Below are 20,363 nucleotides of genomic sequence, written 5' to 3'. Positions count from 1 at the left end.
CCAGTCCAAGGGAGGCCAAACAAAAGTCGTTTAGAGCCCAGCAGTGGCTGCCTGTCACTTACTAAAAATGAAGGCAAAAAACAGGCAAGAAATCCTACTTTCAGTGATTATTTCCTAAGTCCAGGCTTCATATTCTAACAACCTTAGTAAAAATAAACTTGACAGGGCCTTGGTTCCCCTATTCCCAAGATGGTAGCATTTCCACCCACCTCTGGGGCGGGTTGCCATCCTCTCTCCGATGCCGCCTCTTCCCCTCCCTGCCAGGGAGAGGCCTTGCAGAAACCCACCTCTTCCGGGTCAGCTGTAGAATAGAACCCAAAAACAAAACATGGACAGAATTGGGGACCAGTGTGGAGTAAGTGCCTCCCATGTGCCACACTTGGTGCTGGGTGTCTTACATACTTCATCTCACTTAACATTTTGCACCAATCCTAAGAAGTATTACCCCCATTTCATAAATGATAAAACCAAGTCTCAGAGCATTAAGTCATTTCCCTAAGTTTCCCAAAGCATTCAGATCCTGTTCTGACTTCAGAGCCAGGCTCTGTCTGGCTCAGTACTGTTTCCAGTCTATGTGAAGAGAGCACCAGCAAAGTGAGGGGAGTGCCTCCTCCCACCTCAGTGGCCTGTGAGATGGGAAAGGGGCCTCTGGTCAGTGTTTGGGGCCCTGGGTCCTAGTGCTGGCTCTGCTGCTATGTGACTGTGACCAAACCCCTTCCCTTTTCTAGGCCTTTCCCTCCTCACCTGTATAACAATTGGATTAGCCTCAATAATGGCCAAGCTCCTCCTCCCCCCACGCATCCACACGCATTTTTTTAGTCTATACATGCCCAGGGTAGCTCCTTGCCCTCCCACACCAGCTCTTTCCTTCCTGGGTCTGTCTGCGGTAAGCAGGATCCAGAGGGAGAGCTTAATCGTAGCCCCTGAAAACATGAATGAATGAAGGGAAGCCCTCCCAGCATGGAAAATGGAAATCTGCTCTCACTCTCGGCTGCTGGGCTCATCAATAATTCAGGGGCCGCCATCGAGTCTGATCTCTGCAATGGCTTCATCAATATTTCAGCTCCTCCAGAGCCTGTTCCTTAGCAACCACATCATCTGTGCTCTCCAGGAGGGCTGCCAGGCCACATGCGCTCGCCCTTGTGTTGGGGTGGAGCCACTCGTGCCACCTGGAGCGGGAGCTTTGATCCCCACAGCCCCAGGGGCCATGCTGCATTTGGGAGACATGGACACACCAGGCGTGGGCGAGGGGCAGCAGGGCATGTCAGAGCCCCCGACAGGGTAGCCCTGGGCAAGACCAGAGGTGGAAGGAGGGCAGGCTTCCCCAGAGCATAGCCACCGGGCCTGCCTGAGTCTGAAGCCCTCACCCCAGTTCTGGCATGCGTTAGGGCCTGCCCCTGCCCCTCTCGTCTCCACAGGTATGGAGGAGAGGGGGTGTTTCCCTCTCACCCCCTCTTGCCCAGGCTCAGTGCTGTTTTCCTCTGTGGCCCAGGTGCGGTAGAGGCTTGCCTCTTGCATCAGCTGAGGCGCCGTGCCGCTGGCTTCCTGCGCAGTGACAAGATGGCAGCCCTGTTCACCAAGGTGGGGAAGACATGCCCAGTGGCTAGGGAGATTTGCCAGAAGGTACAGGAGCTACAGCAGCAAGTAGAGGGCAGGTGAGCCGGGTGCCAGCCCTTTCCACCCATCCCTTCTGTTGTTTCCACCTGGCATTTGCTACTTCCTGGGGATACCCGTCTGAAGGTTGGCTCCTGGGCTGGTTTCTCACAGGGCTTCTTGGGTAAGGGACCAGCTTGAGGGTGAAGGTTGGCCCCTTGTGGGAGCTTCATGTGGCCCTATCCCCTGCCTCCAAGACCCCAGCCTGCTCATTCCCAGCTATCATTTGGTGACACCAAGCCCCACTCCTGGTGCCACCAGTCCCAGGAGCCTCAGCCAGGCTTCCTCCTGAACCCTTGCCCTCCTGAAGCCTTCCCTCTCTTTGCAGAAAACCCTCAGGGGGCAGCCACGAGGCCCTACGGATACAGTGCTCTGCCAGCGGGAAGGCCCCAACCCGCAGCCCGCAGGCGTTGAAACACATATGGGTACGCACAGCGCTCATCGAGAAAGTGCTGGACAGGGTTGTGCAGTACCTGGTGGAGAACTGCAGGTGACTGCCCATCCCCCAAGGCAGCCCCTCCTCCCTCTGCCAATCTCTTGCTCGGTCCTGCAGCCCCACCCTCAGCTGCTTGACTGACATGCATGTCAGCCTGTAGGCATGGCCCTTCTTCCGTTTTAGCCCGCTGAAAGCAAAAGCGTAGATCACACTAGGCTCTTCACAAAGCTCAGTCCTTGTGGACTTTTTCTTCTTGGTGACTGACATGCATTTGTTTTCATGGGGACATTCCTGCTCTGGGAGCTTGACCGTCCTGGAATGAGTCCAGGGGCCCCAACAGTAACCCTGTCTCTCCTCCCTGCAGCAAGTACTACGAGAAGGAGGCGTTACTGGCAGACCCTGTGTTTGGCCCCATCCTGGCCTCTCTCCTAGGTGAGCCTGAGAGAAGAAGCCTGGGCTGGGCCCACGGTGACTGAGGGGAGGTGTGGAGCAGAGGGAACACTGTCAGGAGCTGACTGTCCCTGTCTCTACAGTGGGACCCTGTGCCTTGGAGTACACTAAGCTCAAGACAGCCGATCACTACTGGACTGACCCCTCTGCTGATGAGCTGGTCCAGAGGCACCGGATCCGTGGGCCCGCCAGTCGCCAGGACTCCCCTGCGAAGCGCCCAGCCCTGGGAGTAGGTGTCCCCCTCCCCACGCCCTGTGCACATCCCTGGCCATGCCCACAGGCATGGCCTCCATGCTCCTTGCAGGCACAAGATGAGTCTTGGGGATGCCCCGAGATCGTCACCCCCCCCCCCGGGGAGCCTTCTCCCCACACTGGCACATGCCAGGAGCACAAGGCTGGTCCATGACTGGAGAGCAGAGGGTGGCTGAGAACACACTTGGGGCAGGAAGGACCCAAAGGGTCAGCTAGAGAGAGTTGGCATGGATGCTCTAGGGCTTTCAACCCATGAGGCTGATTTCCTGAGGCTGGGGGCTGAGTCTGCCTTTCCACATAGATCCGGAAGCGGCACTCAAGTGGCAGTGCCTCAGAGGACAGGCTAGCTGCCTGTGCCCGGGAGTACGTGGAGTCCCTGCACCAGAACTCGAGGACGCGGCTGCTCTACGGGAAGAACAACGTGCTGGTGCAGCCAGTAGGAGAGCCTAATACCCCAGCACCCTACCCTCCGCCTCATCTCCCAGTTCCCATGTTCATTCCTTTCCCAAGGGGCTTGAGCCAGAGAGAAGGGGGAGAACAGCTCCCACCCCCACCTCCTTGTTTCATTAGACTCATGCCCAGCCTTGAGCAGGTGGGAGCAGGGCCTGGCATCTGCTCTGGCTAACCAAGAACCAGGCCATCCATGGGTGAGAATGACAGCCAGCAGGCAGGGTGGACACCTGGCTTGAGTGTTGCTGGCCCAGGGTGTGCCTGGCATCCAGGAGGCTAACAGGACAGAGCCAATGGCACCAAGCCGGCCGGGGGAGGGAGACGCCCAGATCTGCCATGAGGGCCTTTTCTCCCTGGGCTCCTGCCCACCCCAGTCCAGGACCCCTGGATTGGCCTATCCTGGCCTCCCCTGCTCCCACGTGTGCCCTTAACCACAGGCCACGCCTACAAGCCCCTCAGCCCTCATCGTCTGGTCTTCCGGTGTGTCTCTCTCTGCAGAAGAAGGACATGGAGGCTGTCCCCGGCTACCTCTCCCTGCACCAGGCTGCAGAGAGCCTCACTCTGAAGTGGACCCCCAACCAGCTCATGAATGGAACTCTGGGGGACTCTGAGCTGGAAAAGAGGTGGGGACTTTAGGATTTGCTCCCAGGAGCCAGGGAGGGGAGTAGGGGCTCACGCCCCAGGCAGGGCATGGAAAGACCCAGCCTGCCCGGGCAGGCAGGCCTCACTCCTATCCAGACGCCAAGACTTGCAGGGAGAGGCCGCCGGAGAGATTCCCGAGCTCTCTAAGGTCAAGCCAGGGCAGGACATGAAGGGGTTTGCCTGAGCCAAGCTCTAGACAGCCAAGACTGCCAGGCTCTGTGCCAGAAGGACAGCATGGGCCCAGAGGGACATGGCTGCTGGGGTCACATCTTGGCTGTGGTCATCTTATCCTCAGGGTAGTTTTAAGGGCTGGTGGGGCTAGGAGAGGAGGAAGTCCGGATGGACAGTCCTGGGACACAGTGACACCAATCTGGTTCCTTTCCAGCGTTTACTGGGACTACGCCCTGGTTGTGCCCTTCAGTCAGATCGTCTGCATCCACTGCCACCAGCAAAGTAAGCCTCCCTCGTCCTGGGCGTGGGGGTGGAAAAAGAGAGATGCCTTTCTCCCAGCCATGCGCTGTGCCTGGGGCCTGTCGGACTTCTTGTCCTCTCCCACCGTCCCCTCCTGATGAGGCTCCTGGTCATGCCCCGGCTTGCCTGGACTCCTCACACGTTTACACACATTTACCCCCCAGAGAACAGTGGCACTCTTGTGTTGGTGAGCCAGGATGGCATCCAGAGGCCGCCGCTGCATTTCCCCCAGGGTGGACACCTCCTGTCCTTTCTGTCCTGTCTGGAGAATGGGCTCCTGCCACATGGACAGCTAGAGCCTCCACTCTGGACCCAGCAGGGGAAGGTACTGCAGGGCTTGGGAGGCTCAGGGTGAAGGGGTGTATGGGGGTGGGTCCTCCGCCCCACCTTCTTTCTCCAGCTGTGGGTGGAACCCTGGGTAGGACTCTGCCCTGGACAGGCTGACCGCCCACCCCACCTGTCCCTCCACAGGGGAAGGTGTTCCCCAAGCTACGGAAACGCAGCAGCATGCGGTCAGTGGATGTGGAGGAGATGGGCATGGGGCAGGCAACAGACTACGTGTTCCGGATTGTTTATCCTGGCCACAGGCACGAGCACAGTGAGTGTCCCAAACCCCACCCAGCAGAGGAAGAGAGAAAGACACTTAGGGAGGATGGGGAGTGCAGTGCACCCAGGAGGGGTGGCAAGCTGGGCAGGTGGGAATGGAAGTCCATTGACTGGAGGTCCATGGGCCAGGCCAGGTTAAGACAAGAGGTTCATCACTTAGCCTCTAAAATGAACCTTTTACCACCAGGTCATCCCTTTGAAAAGTTGCCTCTCTTCTATCTATCTCCCCCCATCTCTTCACCCTAAGACTCTTGGCTCAGCAGACCCAGTCATCATTGTGAAATATCCTCTTAGTCATCCTTTCATGGCCTGCCTCTGAAAAAAAAAAATGTGGAGTGACTAGAAATAGAAGGAAGAGGACTCGCCATCCTTCCTGGCCTGCCACCTGATCACCACAGGCAGCCTGGTTGTGGGATCAGTGCTTCTTTTTGGATGATTCAAATGGTTCACTGACTCCACAAGGGCCCGAGTCCTCCATGAACCAGCTACTGACCAGAGGCACTTCAGCTGGAGTAGGGAGTTGTCTCTGAAGACCGGAGACTTAGAACAGCCCAGGGGACTTTGGGAGCTGAGGGGCCCAAAGTCGGCTTGACCCTCATGAATCCTAAGTTCCTAGGTCTTTGCTCATTCCTCCCTGCCGCACCCTGAACACACACCCCTGGGCTGAAGGAGGCATATCAGTAGGTATCAACACTGAAGTTCCCTTCCTACCCAGAGTGCTGCTGCTACCCATGGGTCTCTCTGGGCCAGACTTGCTTTCTTGCAGATAAAGTCAGGGAATTTCCCAACTCAGAGCATTTATTGCCAGCCAGACCACCTACCTGCCCTGCCTCCTAAACTTCCTAACTTGTGCCAACTCAGAGGAAACACAATTTAATCCACAAGTTGTCTTTACTAGGTGACAGGTGACCCAGGCCATATACATATCCACAGCACAAGCAGTCCTAACAGGCTTGGAGGACACAGGATATTGGGACTCCCCTCCACCGCCCCCACGCACCCACCCAGATGTGCCTGACAAGGAGCTATATCTTTTGCCAGAATATGTTTGCAAACCTAGCATTTCAACTCGGGCTGTTTCTCCATTTTGACTATTGTCTCCACTTCCCCTCTTTAAGGCTTGGCATTTCCCAGTTCTGTTCATGTCACTGTTCAAGGACCACTTCCCCAGAGAGTAAGCTAGGGCCCAGAGAGGAAGCCAGATGAGTCACTCAGGTTCCTCGTGAGCAGCTGTGGGAAAGCACTAGGAGAAGGTTGAGTTTACAGTCTGAAAGAGGGATTTGGAGTAATCCTCAGATGTGGTCCAGCCTGACGTGACAGAAGGTGGAGAATGAGCAGGACTGTCTGCCAACAGTTGAGCCCAGCCTTGGCCAGGGCTGGTGAGTCCTGAGCTGTTGTCCTGCCACAGGTGGTCTTGTCTTTCACTGCCCTTCTCCCCTCCTCAGTTCTCTCTTCTTCCTGGAGGGGCGTCCTCAAGAGTGGAGTCTGTAGCCACCTCCATCCTCCCGCCTTTTTTCCATGTTCCCCCAAATAGGCCATCAAAAGAGCTCTCAGGTCTCCCCTTCCACATCCTGCAGGTTCCAGGTGACCCCGGAACTCCATTCCACTCACCTTGAGGAGGGACAATGGTCCTCATGCCTCTGCCTCTCTCGCTGTTGTCTTTGAGCAGTCACTATTAACTACCACCACCTAGCGGCCAGCCGCGCGGCCTCGGTGGACGATGATGAGGAAGAGGAGGATAAACTGCATTCGATGCTCTCAATGATCTGCTCGCGGAACCTCACAGCTCCCAATCCAATGAAAGGTTTTTATCCTTACCCTCTTCCTGCCCCACCTCATCCCCCACCCCACCCCCCTGGGCCCACCTGCCACGAACTGCAGGGGCTCTAATGGCAGTGTTGGCATTACGGGACTCGGGCCCAGGCAGTTGCCTTCCATCTGGAGGCAGGTCAGGGAAGGCCGGAAGGAGGCCAGACGAGTGCTGGCAAGAGGAGGGCATGGCACAAGAGCAGGTGGCTCTGGGCACCTAATCCAGTCTGTAAGGACAGGGTTGCATGGCTGGGAGGAAACGGATCTATTGGTGGAAGGGTCTGCGATTTCCTGGTTGCCTGTTGGGAGCCCCACAGGTCTCTCTGAGCCCCATCTCCACTCCCGAGGATCATGCTGGCAGCAAGCCCAGTACAGTGTTTCTTTCATTCTTTCATGCTGATTGGGAAGCCCGGCCTCTGGGCCCTGTACCCCTGACTCCTGAATTAGCAGAAACAGGACAGGGGGATGTGGCTGTCCTGGGCAGGAGTAGGGGCTGCACAGGTCATGAGGACAGTCTTGTGGATCAGGTGGGGGGCTAGGGGCCACCATGGAGAGACCCCAGGGCTCAGTTTTCCCAGCAGAATGGCCTGGTGCTTTAGTATGAAATCTAGAAATATTTGCAGTGTTCAGGAAGGGGGCACAGGGCATGGTGGCATGAGTTCTAGTCCCAGAAATGCCTCTGCTCAGCTCAGTGATTTGGAGCACATTTTTCACCACCGCAAAGCTCAGCGTCCTTGTCTCTGCCAGGTGCTGTGCAGGCACTGGGGATGTAGGGCAGGTGCATAGGGGTTCCCTCTCCACGACTGCAGAGCCCCCATCATTGCAAGCAGCACAGCACAGCACAGCCTCTCACCTTTTCTCATCCATGTCACAGAGCTGGATGGTGGAGAAGGAGCTCCACTCTTTCTGGAGAGTGGTCAGCCAAGGAACCTGTGAGGGCCCGGCAGGGGAGCTCAAGAGGAGGTTAAGAAGGGGCTAAGGTCAGCTCTCATAGTCTAGGAGAACTTCCCTACTTTAGGGTACACTTCCCTCTTCCCACACGTTCTCATGCCACAGAATGAATTGCTTCTTCCCCTCGCCTGTCCCTGGAGACGGTGTCCAAAAATATGTAACACTCCCCTTATGCTTCTGCAAAGTTCTGCCAAGAAGCCTGATTCCTTAGCCCAGCCCCATTCTTGGGCAACCAAGTCTGTGCCATAGAACACACCAAGTGTACCCTTAGCACAGCCCTGCAGCTGCCCCCTCTTGCCCCCCATGTGTCTGTCTCATGCCTTCCCTCCCGCCTATCCCTTCCAATAGGAGGAGTCAGTGGGCCAGGCCCAGATGGGAAAGGCGGGGGAGGGTCCCACTTACCATGTTTATTTCCTGCACAAAGGCCTGCCCCTGGTTCCTTGCAAACCTTGGCTTGAGGGCTGATGCTTATTTACAGGTCAACTGACTGAGCCGCATGGGAATGCTGAGCTCTGGGAGGAGGCAAGGAACCCCTTCTTAACCTACACACAGCCTCCCAGGAGCCTAGTCATCAGGCTGGGGCTTCCCAGCAGAGCCCTCGTCTTGGCACACTTGGCAATAGGAAGCCCATCCCTGACCAGTCTTGAGGCTGAGTTCCCATCCCCTTGGGGAACTCAGAGGGCCAGACCAACCAAGTGTGCATCCCCTGGACCCCCAGTACTTGGGAAAGGGGAGGAGACGTGAGAGCAGAATACAAAGTTGGTTGGGAGGTAGGAGGAGTTGGTTGGGAGATGGGAGGAAAGCCCCCACTGCACTCCGGTCCGTAATGACAACACTGTTGAGTCCGTTCTGCTAGCCATTGCTTTTCCGGCCTGCAACATGCTTGACTTGTGCATGTGACTCAAGTGGCAGGTGTCCAGACCCCCCTCCCTCCCCCCCTTTCCTGCTGCCTCCCCCACCGAGCAGAGATGCTGTTCACTCTAATTCTGCTCCAGGTCAGACACCTTTCACTCGGAGTCGTAGGGGCTGTGGGGTTCAACTGTCCTGATTGTTTGTTTTAAACTTTCCTCCTGCTCAGAGGAGAGAGTCGGAGTCCAAGCTGACCCAGCAGACCCCCGGTCCAGCCCGCTGCCCCTCACCCAGTCACTCCCAAGCGCTAGCACTGGGTTCATTTAGAGATGCAGTGTCCGTGCTGGCTTGTTCAGCTCCTTCCTGGAGAATTAAGGTGAAGAGCATTGCCCCTGGAGACTTGCCTTGGTCAGGCCCTACTTTCTGGGCATGAGCTCATTTCCCTGTCAGCTTGTTTCCTCTGCCCTCCACCCTGTCGCCTTCCCTGTCCGCCTGCTGCCTGCTGCCTGCCCGCTGGGCCTGCTCCCACCCCGGTCCCCCCCCACACCAGCCTCCCCTGCCTGCCGCAGGGCATGAGCTAGGCTCCTGCCCACACCGCCCGCACCTGTCCCCTCCCTGTCCCCCTCCCACCGTCTCGAGCATGGCTTGCAATCCCCCCACTCCCAGAGCTGCAGCCCCTCCTCACCAAGTATGTTCCCTTAATTTGCCTCCTGGTGGAGCTGAAGGGCTAGACAGCTACCAAAAATCCCATCCATGTCTGGGAAGAGTCCTGGGGCCAAGGCAGGACAGCCTGAGAGGGGGCAGGAGGGAGCTCAGCTTAGCCCTCTTCACCAAGGCATACCCAGAGCCAGAGTCTGGCTCCACACAAACCAAGCCTGGGTCTGCTCCAGACTGCTGGCAGGCAGGGCCAGGCCAAGCCAAGTGCACACTAGATGGGCAGAGAAAGCCGCTGCCAAAGGAAGTCTCCTCATCACTCACACGTCTCTTTCCTGGTTCTTCATTACTCTCCTCTGCTTTTTCCTGTCTCCTGGCATCATCTCCTAGTCCTTTCCCTTCCTGCCATCACTTTGCTTCATCTTTGTGAAACTCATCTGGCTCATCTGTCAGAGGCCCCTGCGAGCAGTGCCCTGCCCCGCTGGCCCTGGAAGCTCCGCAGGGTCTTGAGTTCTGATTCAGACCAGCTGGGCTGCCGTGAAGGCATCAGTCTGCTGGGCGTGTAGATGTATCCAAGGAGCTGTCTTTGCTGAGGTGGCACCTGGGCACATTCTTCTGTGACTGGCACTCAGATGGTTGGTCATTGTGCCCCGCCAGCCACCCGCCTCCCTCAGTGGCCTGGCAGCCCTGAGAATTTGGCTTCCCTTCCAGCTCACCTGTGCATTTCCAAGAGGCCACCGTGCTGGGTGCAGTTAGGCTGAGCCAGAAGGGAGAGGAACTCAGGAGGGCCATGTGGGCTGGCAGCATGGGGCCTGGCTGGGCAGAGAGTGCTGCTCCGCTTTAGCCTCTGGCCACCAGATCTGGAACCCTGGGGGCCAGGACAGGTGGCTCTGGGGTCCCTCAGGGGCTTTAACTAGTGAAGCCTCGCTGGCACAGGAGGGTTCAGAGTTTGCGGCGTTCCCAACACCTTTCTACTCGTCTTGGAGTTTGTCAAAGAGGACCAAGCTGAATCGAAGGCCAAGCTAGCTGGCAGCAGCATTTTAGGATGCTCAGGCCTTGGTTGTTCCTTCTCTTTCTCTCCCCTCCCTCTAGAAAAACAAGTGTTTATTCCATTACCAGTAGAGAGATAGACAAATGCCATTACCCACAACTCAAAGTATTTTCTCACGAGCAGAGAGACACCCGCCGACCCTCTCCAGGCTTGGTGGAAGCTGGGAAGTGGCAGGCACCCTCTCTCCACCATTTCCACCTCTGGGCTCTGGACCAGGGAGGCACCAGCCTGTGGTTTTCCACCACCAGTGACTTAATGCTGCAGCTCTGGGCACAGAGGTGGGCATGCTGCAGGGTGCTTGGGGGAGGAGGCTTGCCAGGTTCTGACCCTGGCCCCCTTCTTGCCCTTAGATGCCGGTGACATGATTGAGATGCAAGGCTTCGGGCCCAGCCTACCAGCCTGGCACCCGAAGCCCCTGTGCAGCCAAGGCTCCCCCTGCCTCTCTTGCTCCTCCAGCAGCTCCCCATATGCCACCCCCAGCCACTGCAGCTGCATTCCTGACCGGTGAGTTGACGGGGCCCAGGACATCAGCTTCCCAGATGGCATGTCTGTTCATGTGTGTGTGGCGGCCCTTAGGGTCTGTGTCACTTGCCTGACAAGGTGGCCTCTGGAGTTGGACACACATAGGTTCTAATTTCACTTCTGCTAACCATTACCCATGTGCCTTTGGCAAGTTACTGAGTCTACGTTTCTTTTCCTTTCTTTTTTTTTTTTTTTTTTAATTGTGCTTTAGGTTTACAGAGCAAATTAGTTTCTCACTCAAAAATTTATATACATATTGTTTTATGACATTGGTTGCAATCCCCACAATGTGACAGCATGCTCCCCCTTTTCACCCCAGGTTCCCTCGGTCCATTCATCTAGTTCCTGTCGCTTCCTGCCTTCTCGTCCTGCTTTTGGACAGGAACTGCCCATTTGGTCTCGTATATTTGATTGAACTAAGAAGCATGTTCCTCATGTGTGTGATTTTTTGTTTTACAGGCCCGTCTAATCTTTGTCTGAAAAGTGGGCTTTGGGAAAGGTTCAGTTCTGGGTTAGCAGAGTGTCCGGGGGCATAGTCTCGGGAGTTCTCCAGTGTGTCAGACCATTAAGTCTGCTCTCTTTTCATGAATTTGAATTCTATTCTATATTTTTCTCCTGCTCTCTGTTTGTTCCCTGTCAGGGTGGTCATTGGTGGTAGCCGGGCACCATCTGGTTCTTCTGGTCTCAGGCTGGTGGAGTCTCTGGTTCATGTGGTCCTTTGAGTCTCTATGTTTTTTGAGCCTCAGTTTCCACATCTGTAAAATGGGGATAATACAATCACTTGCTTCCTAAAGTGCTTGTGAGAACTAAATGAGAAATAACCTATATGAATGCCCAGAGTTGTGTCTGGCACATAGTAGGTACTCAGTACAGGTGAGCTCCCCTTCCCCACATGGACATAGATCCTGCTCTCAGGCCATAAATCCTGCTCTCAGGCCATGTGCCTGAGGACACTCAGCAGTAGACATCTAGGCGTCTGTCATGTGCTGGCAGTGGTGTGGGAATGGTGTTGATGCCTTGGCCAGGTGTTCTCTTTTAACTGTTCCTTCATTTTTTGCCTGTTCTCCTAGTGACCTTCAGGTGGTTCTCTCCATTTTCACATGAGGAAACCCAGGTTCACTAAAGTGAAGTTAGTTGTCCAAGGTCATCTGGGTGGGCAGAGGCCCAGATTCTGGATCCAGGGCCCTGCATTCCCTCAGTTCCTGGGCCTCTATCCATTGGCCTCACTGCCTCTCTGGAGCCTTGTCACTGTGTATGTGTCTTGCCCCCGCCTCTTCACCTCAGGGCTGTGAGGGGTAGGATGGGCAGAGAGCCCACTGGGCAGGCTACGGTCAAAGAGGCTTGTGAGGGTGGAGAGAAACCCAGAACACACAGCACTTTCCTTGGTCACTCTGGACACCACTTTCCAAGATGCTCCTGAGCTCCCTGGCTGCTGTGCATGCCACACCTTGTTCCCCAGGCCTGAGCACGTGCCTGTGAACCCTGGAGCAGCGAGAGTAGGGAAGCAGACCTCCTGAGTTCCTGGCCCAGCTCTGTGTGAGGGGAGTGGAGGGGACCTGTCTCCTGATGGATCAGTGGTGCATAGACAAACCCCATGTCCTGTGGGCTCTATCCAGGTGGCAGGCAGGGGTGGGAGCCCGCTGACATGCTGCTGGGCTGGGCTCCTGCTCCCACACCAACCAGAGTGCCTTACCTATCGCCCAACCGGGGATGTCCTCCCACCACATAGGCCACGCCCACCCACTCTGAGCCTGGTTGCTTCCACAGGTTGCCCCTCAGGCTGCTATGTGAGAGCATGAAGAGGCAGATTGTGTCCCGGGCCTTCTACGGCTGTGAGTATGGGGTGACGGGCAGTGAGGGGCCCAGGGGCAGGCAAGGGAAGGCACTGTGGTCACGGCCTCCTGGTTCCCTGCCGCAGGGCTGGCGTATTGCCGCCACCTATCCACCGTGCGGACTCACCTGTCAGCGCTGGTGCACCACAACATTATCCCACTCGACCGGCCCCCAGGTTCCTCAGGGGGTCTCACCAAGGACGTGTGGAGCAAGTATCAGAAGGACAAAAAGGTGCATGCTCTGGGAGTTGTGGGCCAGGGGCCAAGTTGAAGGGCTGGGGTGGGCAGTGGTGAGTGCAGGGCAGCCTGCCGCGGGAGCAGCTTGCATAGACTGAGTGTGCATTGAGGGGAAACCGAGGTAGGGAGATTGACCGGCCAGGATCGATGGCCATGGGTGACTGAGGTGATGGTGAGATCTCAGACAGCTGGGTCTATCTGGGAAGAGTGCTGGAGCGGAATCCACTCTCCTCTGTGCCACTCTGACTGAGCAAAGCTTTGCATCATGCTGGGCTCAGTTTCCTGCCCTGTAAGGAAGGAGGGTTGACGTAGATCTCATCCCACCCTCGTCTGGGGTGAGGGAGGTGTGGCTGCACACAACATGACTTGCCTAGGCCTCAGCAGAGTGACAGACCCACCTTCCCTAGCCCAGCTGTCCACGGGATGGGCCTCCCCCAGCAGCCAGGTGTCCACGGGGGCTGCACAGTCTTTGCTCCCTGGGTCCCTCAGAACTACAAGGAGCTGGAGCTGCTGCGGCGGGTTTACTATGGAGGCGTGGAGCACGAGATCCGCAAGGACGTCTGGCCCTTTCTGCTTGGCCACTACAAGTTCGGCATGAGCAAGAAGGAGATGGAGCAGGTAGGGGAGCTGATTCCCACGGGGGTGGGAGCTCAGAGAGCTGGACCAGGGCAGCCCAGGGAGGGGGCCTTAGAAGCCTCAGCCCCTTCCCATCTGGAGGGAAGCGTGGCAGAGAAGGGTGTGAGCAGAGCGGCTGCTCTAGTCTCCAGCTATCCCAGCCCTCCCCCAGTCACGGTGTGATCCGAGTGCAGGTGGACGCAATGGTGGCAGCCAGGTACCAGCGGGTGCTGGCGGAATGGAAGGCCTGCGAGGTGGTGGTGAGGCAGCGGGAGCGGGAGGCCCACCCCACCACACTCGCTAAGTTCTCCTCAGGCAGCAGCATCGATAGCCATGTGCAGCGCCTCATCCACCGGGACTCCACCATCAGCAATGACGTGAGGAGCCAAATGGACAGGGGCGGGAAGTGGGGGCCAGCATGTGACTCGCAGAAGTCCTGTGTACTCGCTCGACCTCTAGTGCTCAGGTTCAGTGTGTCTGTGTCTCGTGGCTTTAACTGAAAAATGCAGTGACCGTATAGGGTTATGCTGCCTGCTGCTCTGAGCACTGCCTGTGGACATGCTTTGAGAAGGAGGGCACGTTACACAGATGTTACATGTTAATTGTGTGTAGGTTTGGGTTGTTCCTGTGAACTAGCAGGGAAAGATGGACTTGCAGGAATTTAGGGAAGCCCTCCCCCTGTAGAGAGACCTCAAGGCTAGGAAGAGGGTCCTGGTCCCAGATCCACTGTTGACAAGTATCTCTGGACAAGAGCTTTCTATCTCTGGGCCCCTCAGTTTCACCTTTCAGCTCTAATATAATCTGATTCTAGAAGTGTCACCCAGAGCTGTCAGCCAGAGAACAGGGGAGCACTCAGCGAGGTCCCATTGGTGTCTACTAGCAAAGTACCCCCCCCCCCACCATGTTTTCTCCCATCTTATAGGATTGGCTGTGCAAGGCCAGTTCTGAGCCTGGGTAGTTCTTCCTGGCATCACCCCTGCCTTTAGGTAGACGGGAAGTTCCAAACTATGGCTCTTGGTCCAACCAGCACTGCTAAGAAGTTTTATTTTTAAGGACACTCTTTTACATCTTGTTACTTCAATAAATCCTTAGTGGTACTAACAGAAAACTCAAGTTGGAGCAAGACTTAAAGAAATATAACTGCCAAAACACTCTCCTTTTCCATGTGTTTTTAATCAGTCCCCTATTCGTCATCTACCTCTCTCTCTCTGACACTGAGTTTTATAAAACTTGAGTCTGCACAAACACCCCAGCCCCTTAGCTCAAGGATAGTAGCACCTTTCCTCGCTGGCAGTATTCTGAGTCAGGCTCTCATCTGCCTCAGAACCATGATTTTACCCGTTGCTAACTCAGCACTTCATGCTTTTTGCCCAAAGTGAACACTGCTTTCAGTATCCCTTTCCCTACACAGTCTAAATAGAAAAAGAGGAAGGGGGAAAAAAGTTTACGTAGGTCTCTTAGTTCCCTGTGATTTGTCCATGGTGGTAGACTATTTCCAATCCATAAGATGTGTCCTTCCACTCTTTACCTCTTTTCAGTGTGTCTAAAACTAATATAAATGATTGGTACTTGCTAGAGAAGTTTTCTGCCTTCTTCTGCTGGGCATTCAGTACTGCACATAAGGAAAAAAACTTGTTTGTTCTAAAACCTCCAGCTGGCCCTCGCCCCAGGTACTCCAACAGCCACATCAAGACACCAGTAATGAAGCTTTCCCAGGCTGAGGCAGTCACATGACCTGAGGAGAGCCTTGTAGAATGAGACTTAGCTCAAACAGGCCACCAAGTATCCAGGCCTCCAGTTCCCCTTCTGCCTACACCAGCCTCAGGGAGCCCTGAAGCTCCTCATAATTGTCCTCATGCTCCAGAAAGAGGCCTGAGGAGGGGGCACTGGGTAGGGCCAAAAATGGTGTCTTCATGTTTGTCCAGAGCCTGAGTTCCCTCAGAGGGGAGGCAGGGAGCCTAGGAGGCCATGGGAGGGAGGATGGAGTGTGGAGAGAATAAGGGCTCAGCTCTGACCCAGGGAGGGGGTGGGGAGCTGGGAAGGTGCTGGAGTACAGGTGTGAGCCCCACCATCTGTGTCACCCCCCAGGTGTTTATCTCTGTGGATGACCTGGAGCCCCTGGGGCCCCAGAGCACTGAAGATTCAGGGCCCAAGCCTGAGCAGGAGCAGGGAGTGGGGACGCCGGGTACCGCCGTGGTGGAGCAGCAGCAGTCGGTGGAGTTTGACTCCCCAGACTCAGGACTACCGTCCTCTCGCAACTACTCCGTGGCCTCGGGCATCCAGTCGAGCATCGATGAGGGGCAGAGCATGGGCTTTGAGGAGGAGGACGGCGGCGGAGGGGAGGAAGGCTCCGACGGGCCAGTCCCTGTGGCCCATGCTTTCTCTGAGCCCCAGGATCCCAGCCAGAAGAAGGCCTCACAGGCCAGCAAGCTGGTGGAGGCGGGGGAGGAGCTCGCGGCCGTGTGCGCTGCTGCCTACACTGTATGTGGACGTTCCCAGGCGCTGCCCTCAGCTGGCCCCAAGGCCTCCCTGGCATCCCAAGGCTTGGGGACAAGGGCTGCAGGGTGGAGGTGGGGATGCGCTGACAGTGCTGGAGGTGGATGCTGAGCCCCTTTTTCAGCATCCCCAGGGCAGTCTGCTCTCTGAGTCCCCTCGGTTCCCTGCCCTTGCTGCATTTCTTCATTTGGGCATCACCCACTCTCCCCAACCTTGGAGGGGCTGGCCGACCCCACCTCTGAGGGTCCTCTGCTCTTCCAGATAGAATTACTGGATACCGTGGCCTTAAACCTGCATCGCATAGACAAGGACGTGCAGAGATGCGACCGCAACTACTGGTACTTCACGCCCCCCAACCTTGAGCGGCTCCGAGACGTCATGTGCAGGTGCCACTGTGGGGCAGGGCTGGGGGGTAGCGGGGTGGAAGGCAGGGCCCACCCCACACCCGGCTGCCACCAGTTACTCTGTGATAGGTCAGATTCCCGAAGGTGCCCTGCTTCTCTCCCGTGCCTGTACTAGACTTGGCTCCCTCTGTCTGGACCACTTTGTCCTGCACGTTACCCCCCACCCCTACCCTCTTCATTCTTTGCAGCAACCTCCACTTCAGCTATCCTTGTTCAGGAAGCCGTACCCGATTTCCCTCACTCCAGGGCTTCCCCTGCCCCAGCAGACCAAGTTGGGGTGGCCGCCTGGTTGTCTCTCTTCCCCGAGTCCCTGAGTGCCTCGAGGTCAGGGGCTGTGGGCTGTTTACCATTGTCCTCCCACTGTGGGGCCCAGAAGAGGTGCTTCAGGGCTGTGGAAAGGCTGGTTTCTGGGGAGCATGCTGCTCCAGGGGCCCTCCCTAGACTGCCCCTCCGCCTATCCCAGGGGTCCCAGAGGGGAGAGGAGGCTGGGGCCGCCCCTGTAACTCTGCCTGGCATTTCAGCTACGTGTGGGAGCACCTGGACGTGGGCTACGTGCAGGGCATGTGTGACCTGCTGGCACCTCTCCTGGTCGTCCTCGACAATGGTGAGGGACGGACACCCCACGCCCAACCTCCAGAGCACGGTGCCCCCAATGGTGTTGGGGTTGGGCTAACACAAGCTGGAGAAGGGAAAAAAAGACCACTGGGTCAGGATAATGGGAGCATAAACCAGCCCTGTCCTCTGGGCTTGGGACACCCCTGTGTAATGAGGAGCCTGCCCTAAGGGGCCGGGGGGCTCCCCCTGCCGGCCTTACTCCTGTCTACCCTCAGATCAGCTGGCCTACAGCTGTTTCAGCCACCTCATGAAGAGGATGAGCCATAACTTTCCCAATGGGGGCGCCATGGACACCCACTTTGCCAACATGCGCTCCCTCATCCAGGTGAGGTCTGCAGCCCCCATGGACACGTAAGCTGACATCACTGGGCTGTCCTGCTTCCACAAAAATATCCTTTCCATATATGTCTTACTTTTGTTCTTTAAACGAAAACACATTTTTTTCAATGTTACCAATTGAGGAGGAGTATGAGTATGTGAACGCTTGTGCCCGTGAAAGTTCTGGTGAGGGTTGGGAGTGATGATGAAATCAAACACCCAGAAAATGGTTTAACACCAAGAAGAGTCCAGCCCCAAGAGATGGATAGGGCAGCAGAATGCGACCCCACCCGAGGACACCAGAGGGGAGGCTGTCAGGCCCAGGATGGCAGAGAGGCTGCCAGCCAGGCCTTGTGGGGGCCGGAGCTTCCTGGGTGTGGAGGTGAGGGGCTGTGGGGAGAGGCAGCATTCATTCAGTCCCTGTCCTTTTCCTCCTTCCTCAACACAAGATCCTGGACTCAGAGCTGTTTGAACTGATGCATCAGAATGGAGACTATACCCACTTCTACTTCTGTTACCGCTGGTTCCTGCTAGACTTTAAAAGAGGTGAGAGGTGGGCTGGATCATGGAGTCAGGGGCAGCAGGAAATCCTTCCCCAAAGTCAGTGGTTCTCAACCATAACTACATTTTGGAATCATCTGGAGAGCTTCTAGAAGATACCAATGCCCTGGGCCCACCCCCTGCACTTACTAACCTGGACATGTGTTTTGAAAAGCCCCCCAGATGATTCCAAGGCGCAGTCAGGCATGAAAAGCACTACCCTAAGGCAATGGTTCTCAGAACTTTTTTCAAACAAAACCTCACAGGAGCACTAAGGTGTGAAGCATAGCAAGTAGAGCTGCTCTGGCTGAACTGCAGTGCAGTGGGGGTCCTGTGGAAATGACCAAGAGCAGGGCAGAGTCTTGGGCCAGGGTAGAGAAACCCCACTCTTGGACCAGGCTGTGTGGAATGGGGAGAATCCAGGACTTTAGCCCTGGGATCCCCAAACCCCACCTGGCTCCATGCAGAGGACCGTGGGTGCTCAGCCTTAGCCCCAGCCCCTTGCTTCTCCAGAACTGCTGTATGAGGACGTGTTTGCCGTGTGGGAGGTGATATGGGCCGCCCGACACATCTCATCAGGGCACTTTGTCCTGTTCATTGCCCTGGCCCTGGTGGAGGCCTACCGTGAGATTATCCGCGACAACAACATGGACTTCACCGACATTATCAAGTTTTTCAATGGTATGAGTTGGTTCTTGCTAGATTTTAGCAGGGGGTGGGGCCTCCACTCCTAGCCTGGGCAGGGTTGGAGGGCTTCTCAAGGAATGCCAGGGTCCCTTCCCTGTAAGCAGGATGTCAGAAGTCCAGCAGTGGGGATGGAGCAGGGTAGTCAGCCTGCTGTCCTCCCTCCAGACCGCCCCACAATCATCTGTGTTTCCCCCAGAACGGGCTGAGCGGCACGACGCCCAGGAGATCCTGCGGATTGCCCGGGACCTAGTCCACAAGGTGCAGATGCTCATAGAGAACAAGTGAGGGCTGAGGCTGGGAGGCGGCAGCCACGCAGAGCCTGGGCTCCCGGCCCCTGGGCTCCAGCAGGGAGAGGGGCAGGGGCATTGTAACCAAGACTGCCCAACCCCATCTGACCCTGCCTGCCTGACTGTGTTCCTAACAAAGTGATTGTGAGCCTGGGATCTGACTCTGGGCAGTGCTGGCCCCACAGGGCAAGTTGGGGGCAAGGACGCCTTCAGTTCAGGGCCAGGATGGGAGGGCTTGGCCTCAGGGAGCTGCTGCCTTGGGGAACACCTGTGCACTCCCCACTCAAACAGCTGAGACTAGCCCCACTGCCCCTGCAGCCACAGCCTGGACTGTTCCCATTGCTTCCCTCGAGTTATCTGGGGCCCTACAGAGTTAGCCGAGGCTGCAGTTGCCCCGACCCTACCTACTGAGGTTGTTGGGACTGCGGGGCTCTGTGCTGTATCTCGTCTGAGAGCCCCTATGCAGGCCCAGCGTGGTGCGCACCAGCCCCAGCTGGGGGTTCATTCTCTGGGTGCAGGAGACCTGGGGCCCTGGGTGGGAGCAGCCCACCTCAGCAGCACTGCCACTGCCTTTGGTCACCTGAAGTGACCTCATGCATCCCCCCACCTGTACAGTGCACCCACGTGTATCTGTACAGTCTCTCTTGCCACTCTGCCTGTGCTTCATGCATTGGATGCATTCCTGGAAACTGTGTGTGAATGATGCTTTTGCCACCTGGATGACCTGGAAGGCGGTGGGAGCACTTGCTCTCGAGAGGAGAGCAGGGCGATTCTTTAGGGAGGTGAGTCTGGCAGCCTCCTCTCAGGGACAGGCCCCGGAGCCAGGACAGCCCATCGCCCCTCCCAGGAGTCTGCTGAGTCCCTGGGGCTGAGGGAGGCAGGGGTGCCTGGGTCTTCCCCGCTTGTCCCTGGTGAGAAGCAGGGCTGGCTCTGCCGTCTGTTCACTTCTCAGGCCTCTGCGAGGCCTGGGGACCCTCTCCTTCAGAACCCCCCCCTTAGAGAAGCCTTACTCACTGGGGTGCTAGGAAGGGCCCGGCCCCTGACCCCAGGCCTAGGCACACTGCTTGCTCTGTTACCCCCACATCCCCCCTCCACCCCAACATGTGCAGGGTAGGCCTTGCCCTGGGGCCAGGAGGCCACATCTGCCAGGGGCTGGGGCCTGCCTGGCAGTCACTAAGGTCTGGCAGACGTCCTACATCTGAGAAACATGGGAAAGGGCCCAGCAGCCCTTCTGCATCCAGCACAGCCTTCCCAGCGTGCCCACCCCCCTGCCCTGGGCTCTGCACAGCCTGTTTAGGGGCCTGCCCGCCCCACTGCCTGTCCCTGTCATCCACGAGTCCTTGGCCTCCACCAAGCACAGGTGGCCATTGTGTGCCTGCCTTAGTGACTCAGTGGTTTTGTGAGGAGCAGGGTGTGTATGTTTTTTGGCTCAGAAGCTATACTCTTCAGTGTAACAGACCAATAAACACAGCACTTGGCAATGTGTGAGGCTCTGGAGGCTGCTGGTGGGCCACACCGGGCAGTGACTTTGTGCGC

The 20,363-nt window shown here is 56.8% G+C and overlaps 1 protein-coding gene across 1 annotated transcript in view; it reads left to right on the top strand.

Annotated features, from left to right (window-relative positions):
- SGSM2 (small G protein signaling modulator 2) overlaps nucleotides 1–19,645 on the top strand; it is a 30,530-nt gene extending 10,885 nt beyond the window's left edge. The window contains exons 3-24 of the mRNA XM_004376145.2: nucleotides 1,493–1,655; nucleotides 1,982–2,143; nucleotides 2,454–2,521; nucleotides 2,623–2,768; nucleotides 3,093–3,227; nucleotides 3,740–3,864; nucleotides 4,269–4,336; nucleotides 4,519–4,679; nucleotides 4,826–4,952; nucleotides 6,630–6,764; nucleotides 10,625–10,778; nucleotides 12,564–12,628; nucleotides 12,715–12,860; nucleotides 13,355–13,483; nucleotides 13,675–13,857; nucleotides 15,569–15,961; nucleotides 16,238–16,362; nucleotides 16,902–16,984; nucleotides 17,211–17,320; nucleotides 17,763–17,859; nucleotides 18,367–18,534; nucleotides 18,737–19,645. Coding sequence (XP_004376202.1) covers nucleotides 1,493–1,655; nucleotides 1,982–2,143; nucleotides 2,454–2,521; nucleotides 2,623–2,768; nucleotides 3,093–3,227; nucleotides 3,740–3,864; nucleotides 4,269–4,336; nucleotides 4,519–4,679; nucleotides 4,826–4,952; nucleotides 6,630–6,764; nucleotides 10,625–10,778; nucleotides 12,564–12,628; nucleotides 12,715–12,860; nucleotides 13,355–13,483; nucleotides 13,675–13,857; nucleotides 15,569–15,961; nucleotides 16,238–16,362; nucleotides 16,902–16,984; nucleotides 17,211–17,320; nucleotides 17,763–17,859; nucleotides 18,367–18,534; nucleotides 18,737–18,825 — 3,032 coding nt within the window. The 3' untranslated portion in view covers nucleotides 18,826–19,645. The remainder of the gene's footprint in view (nucleotides 1–1,492; nucleotides 1,656–1,981; nucleotides 2,144–2,453; nucleotides 2,522–2,622; nucleotides 2,769–3,092; nucleotides 3,228–3,739; nucleotides 3,865–4,268; nucleotides 4,337–4,518; nucleotides 4,680–4,825; nucleotides 4,953–6,629; nucleotides 6,765–10,624; nucleotides 10,779–12,563; nucleotides 12,629–12,714; nucleotides 12,861–13,354; nucleotides 13,484–13,674; nucleotides 13,858–15,568; nucleotides 15,962–16,237; nucleotides 16,363–16,901; nucleotides 16,985–17,210; nucleotides 17,321–17,762; nucleotides 17,860–18,366; nucleotides 18,535–18,736) is intronic.
- Nucleotides 19,646–20,363: the final 718 nt, after the last annotated feature.

The sequence above is a fragment of the Trichechus manatus genome, unplaced genomic scaffold, assembly GCF_000243295.1.
Source record: "Trichechus manatus latirostris isolate Lorelei unplaced genomic scaffold, TriManLat1.0 scaffold00040, whole genome shotgun sequence".
Taxonomy (NCBI): Eukaryota; Metazoa; Chordata; class Mammalia; order Sirenia; family Trichechidae; genus Trichechus; species Trichechus manatus.
The sequence above is the reverse complement of the archived record's forward strand: the minus strand, read 5'-3'. Positions and strand labels throughout refer to the sequence as shown.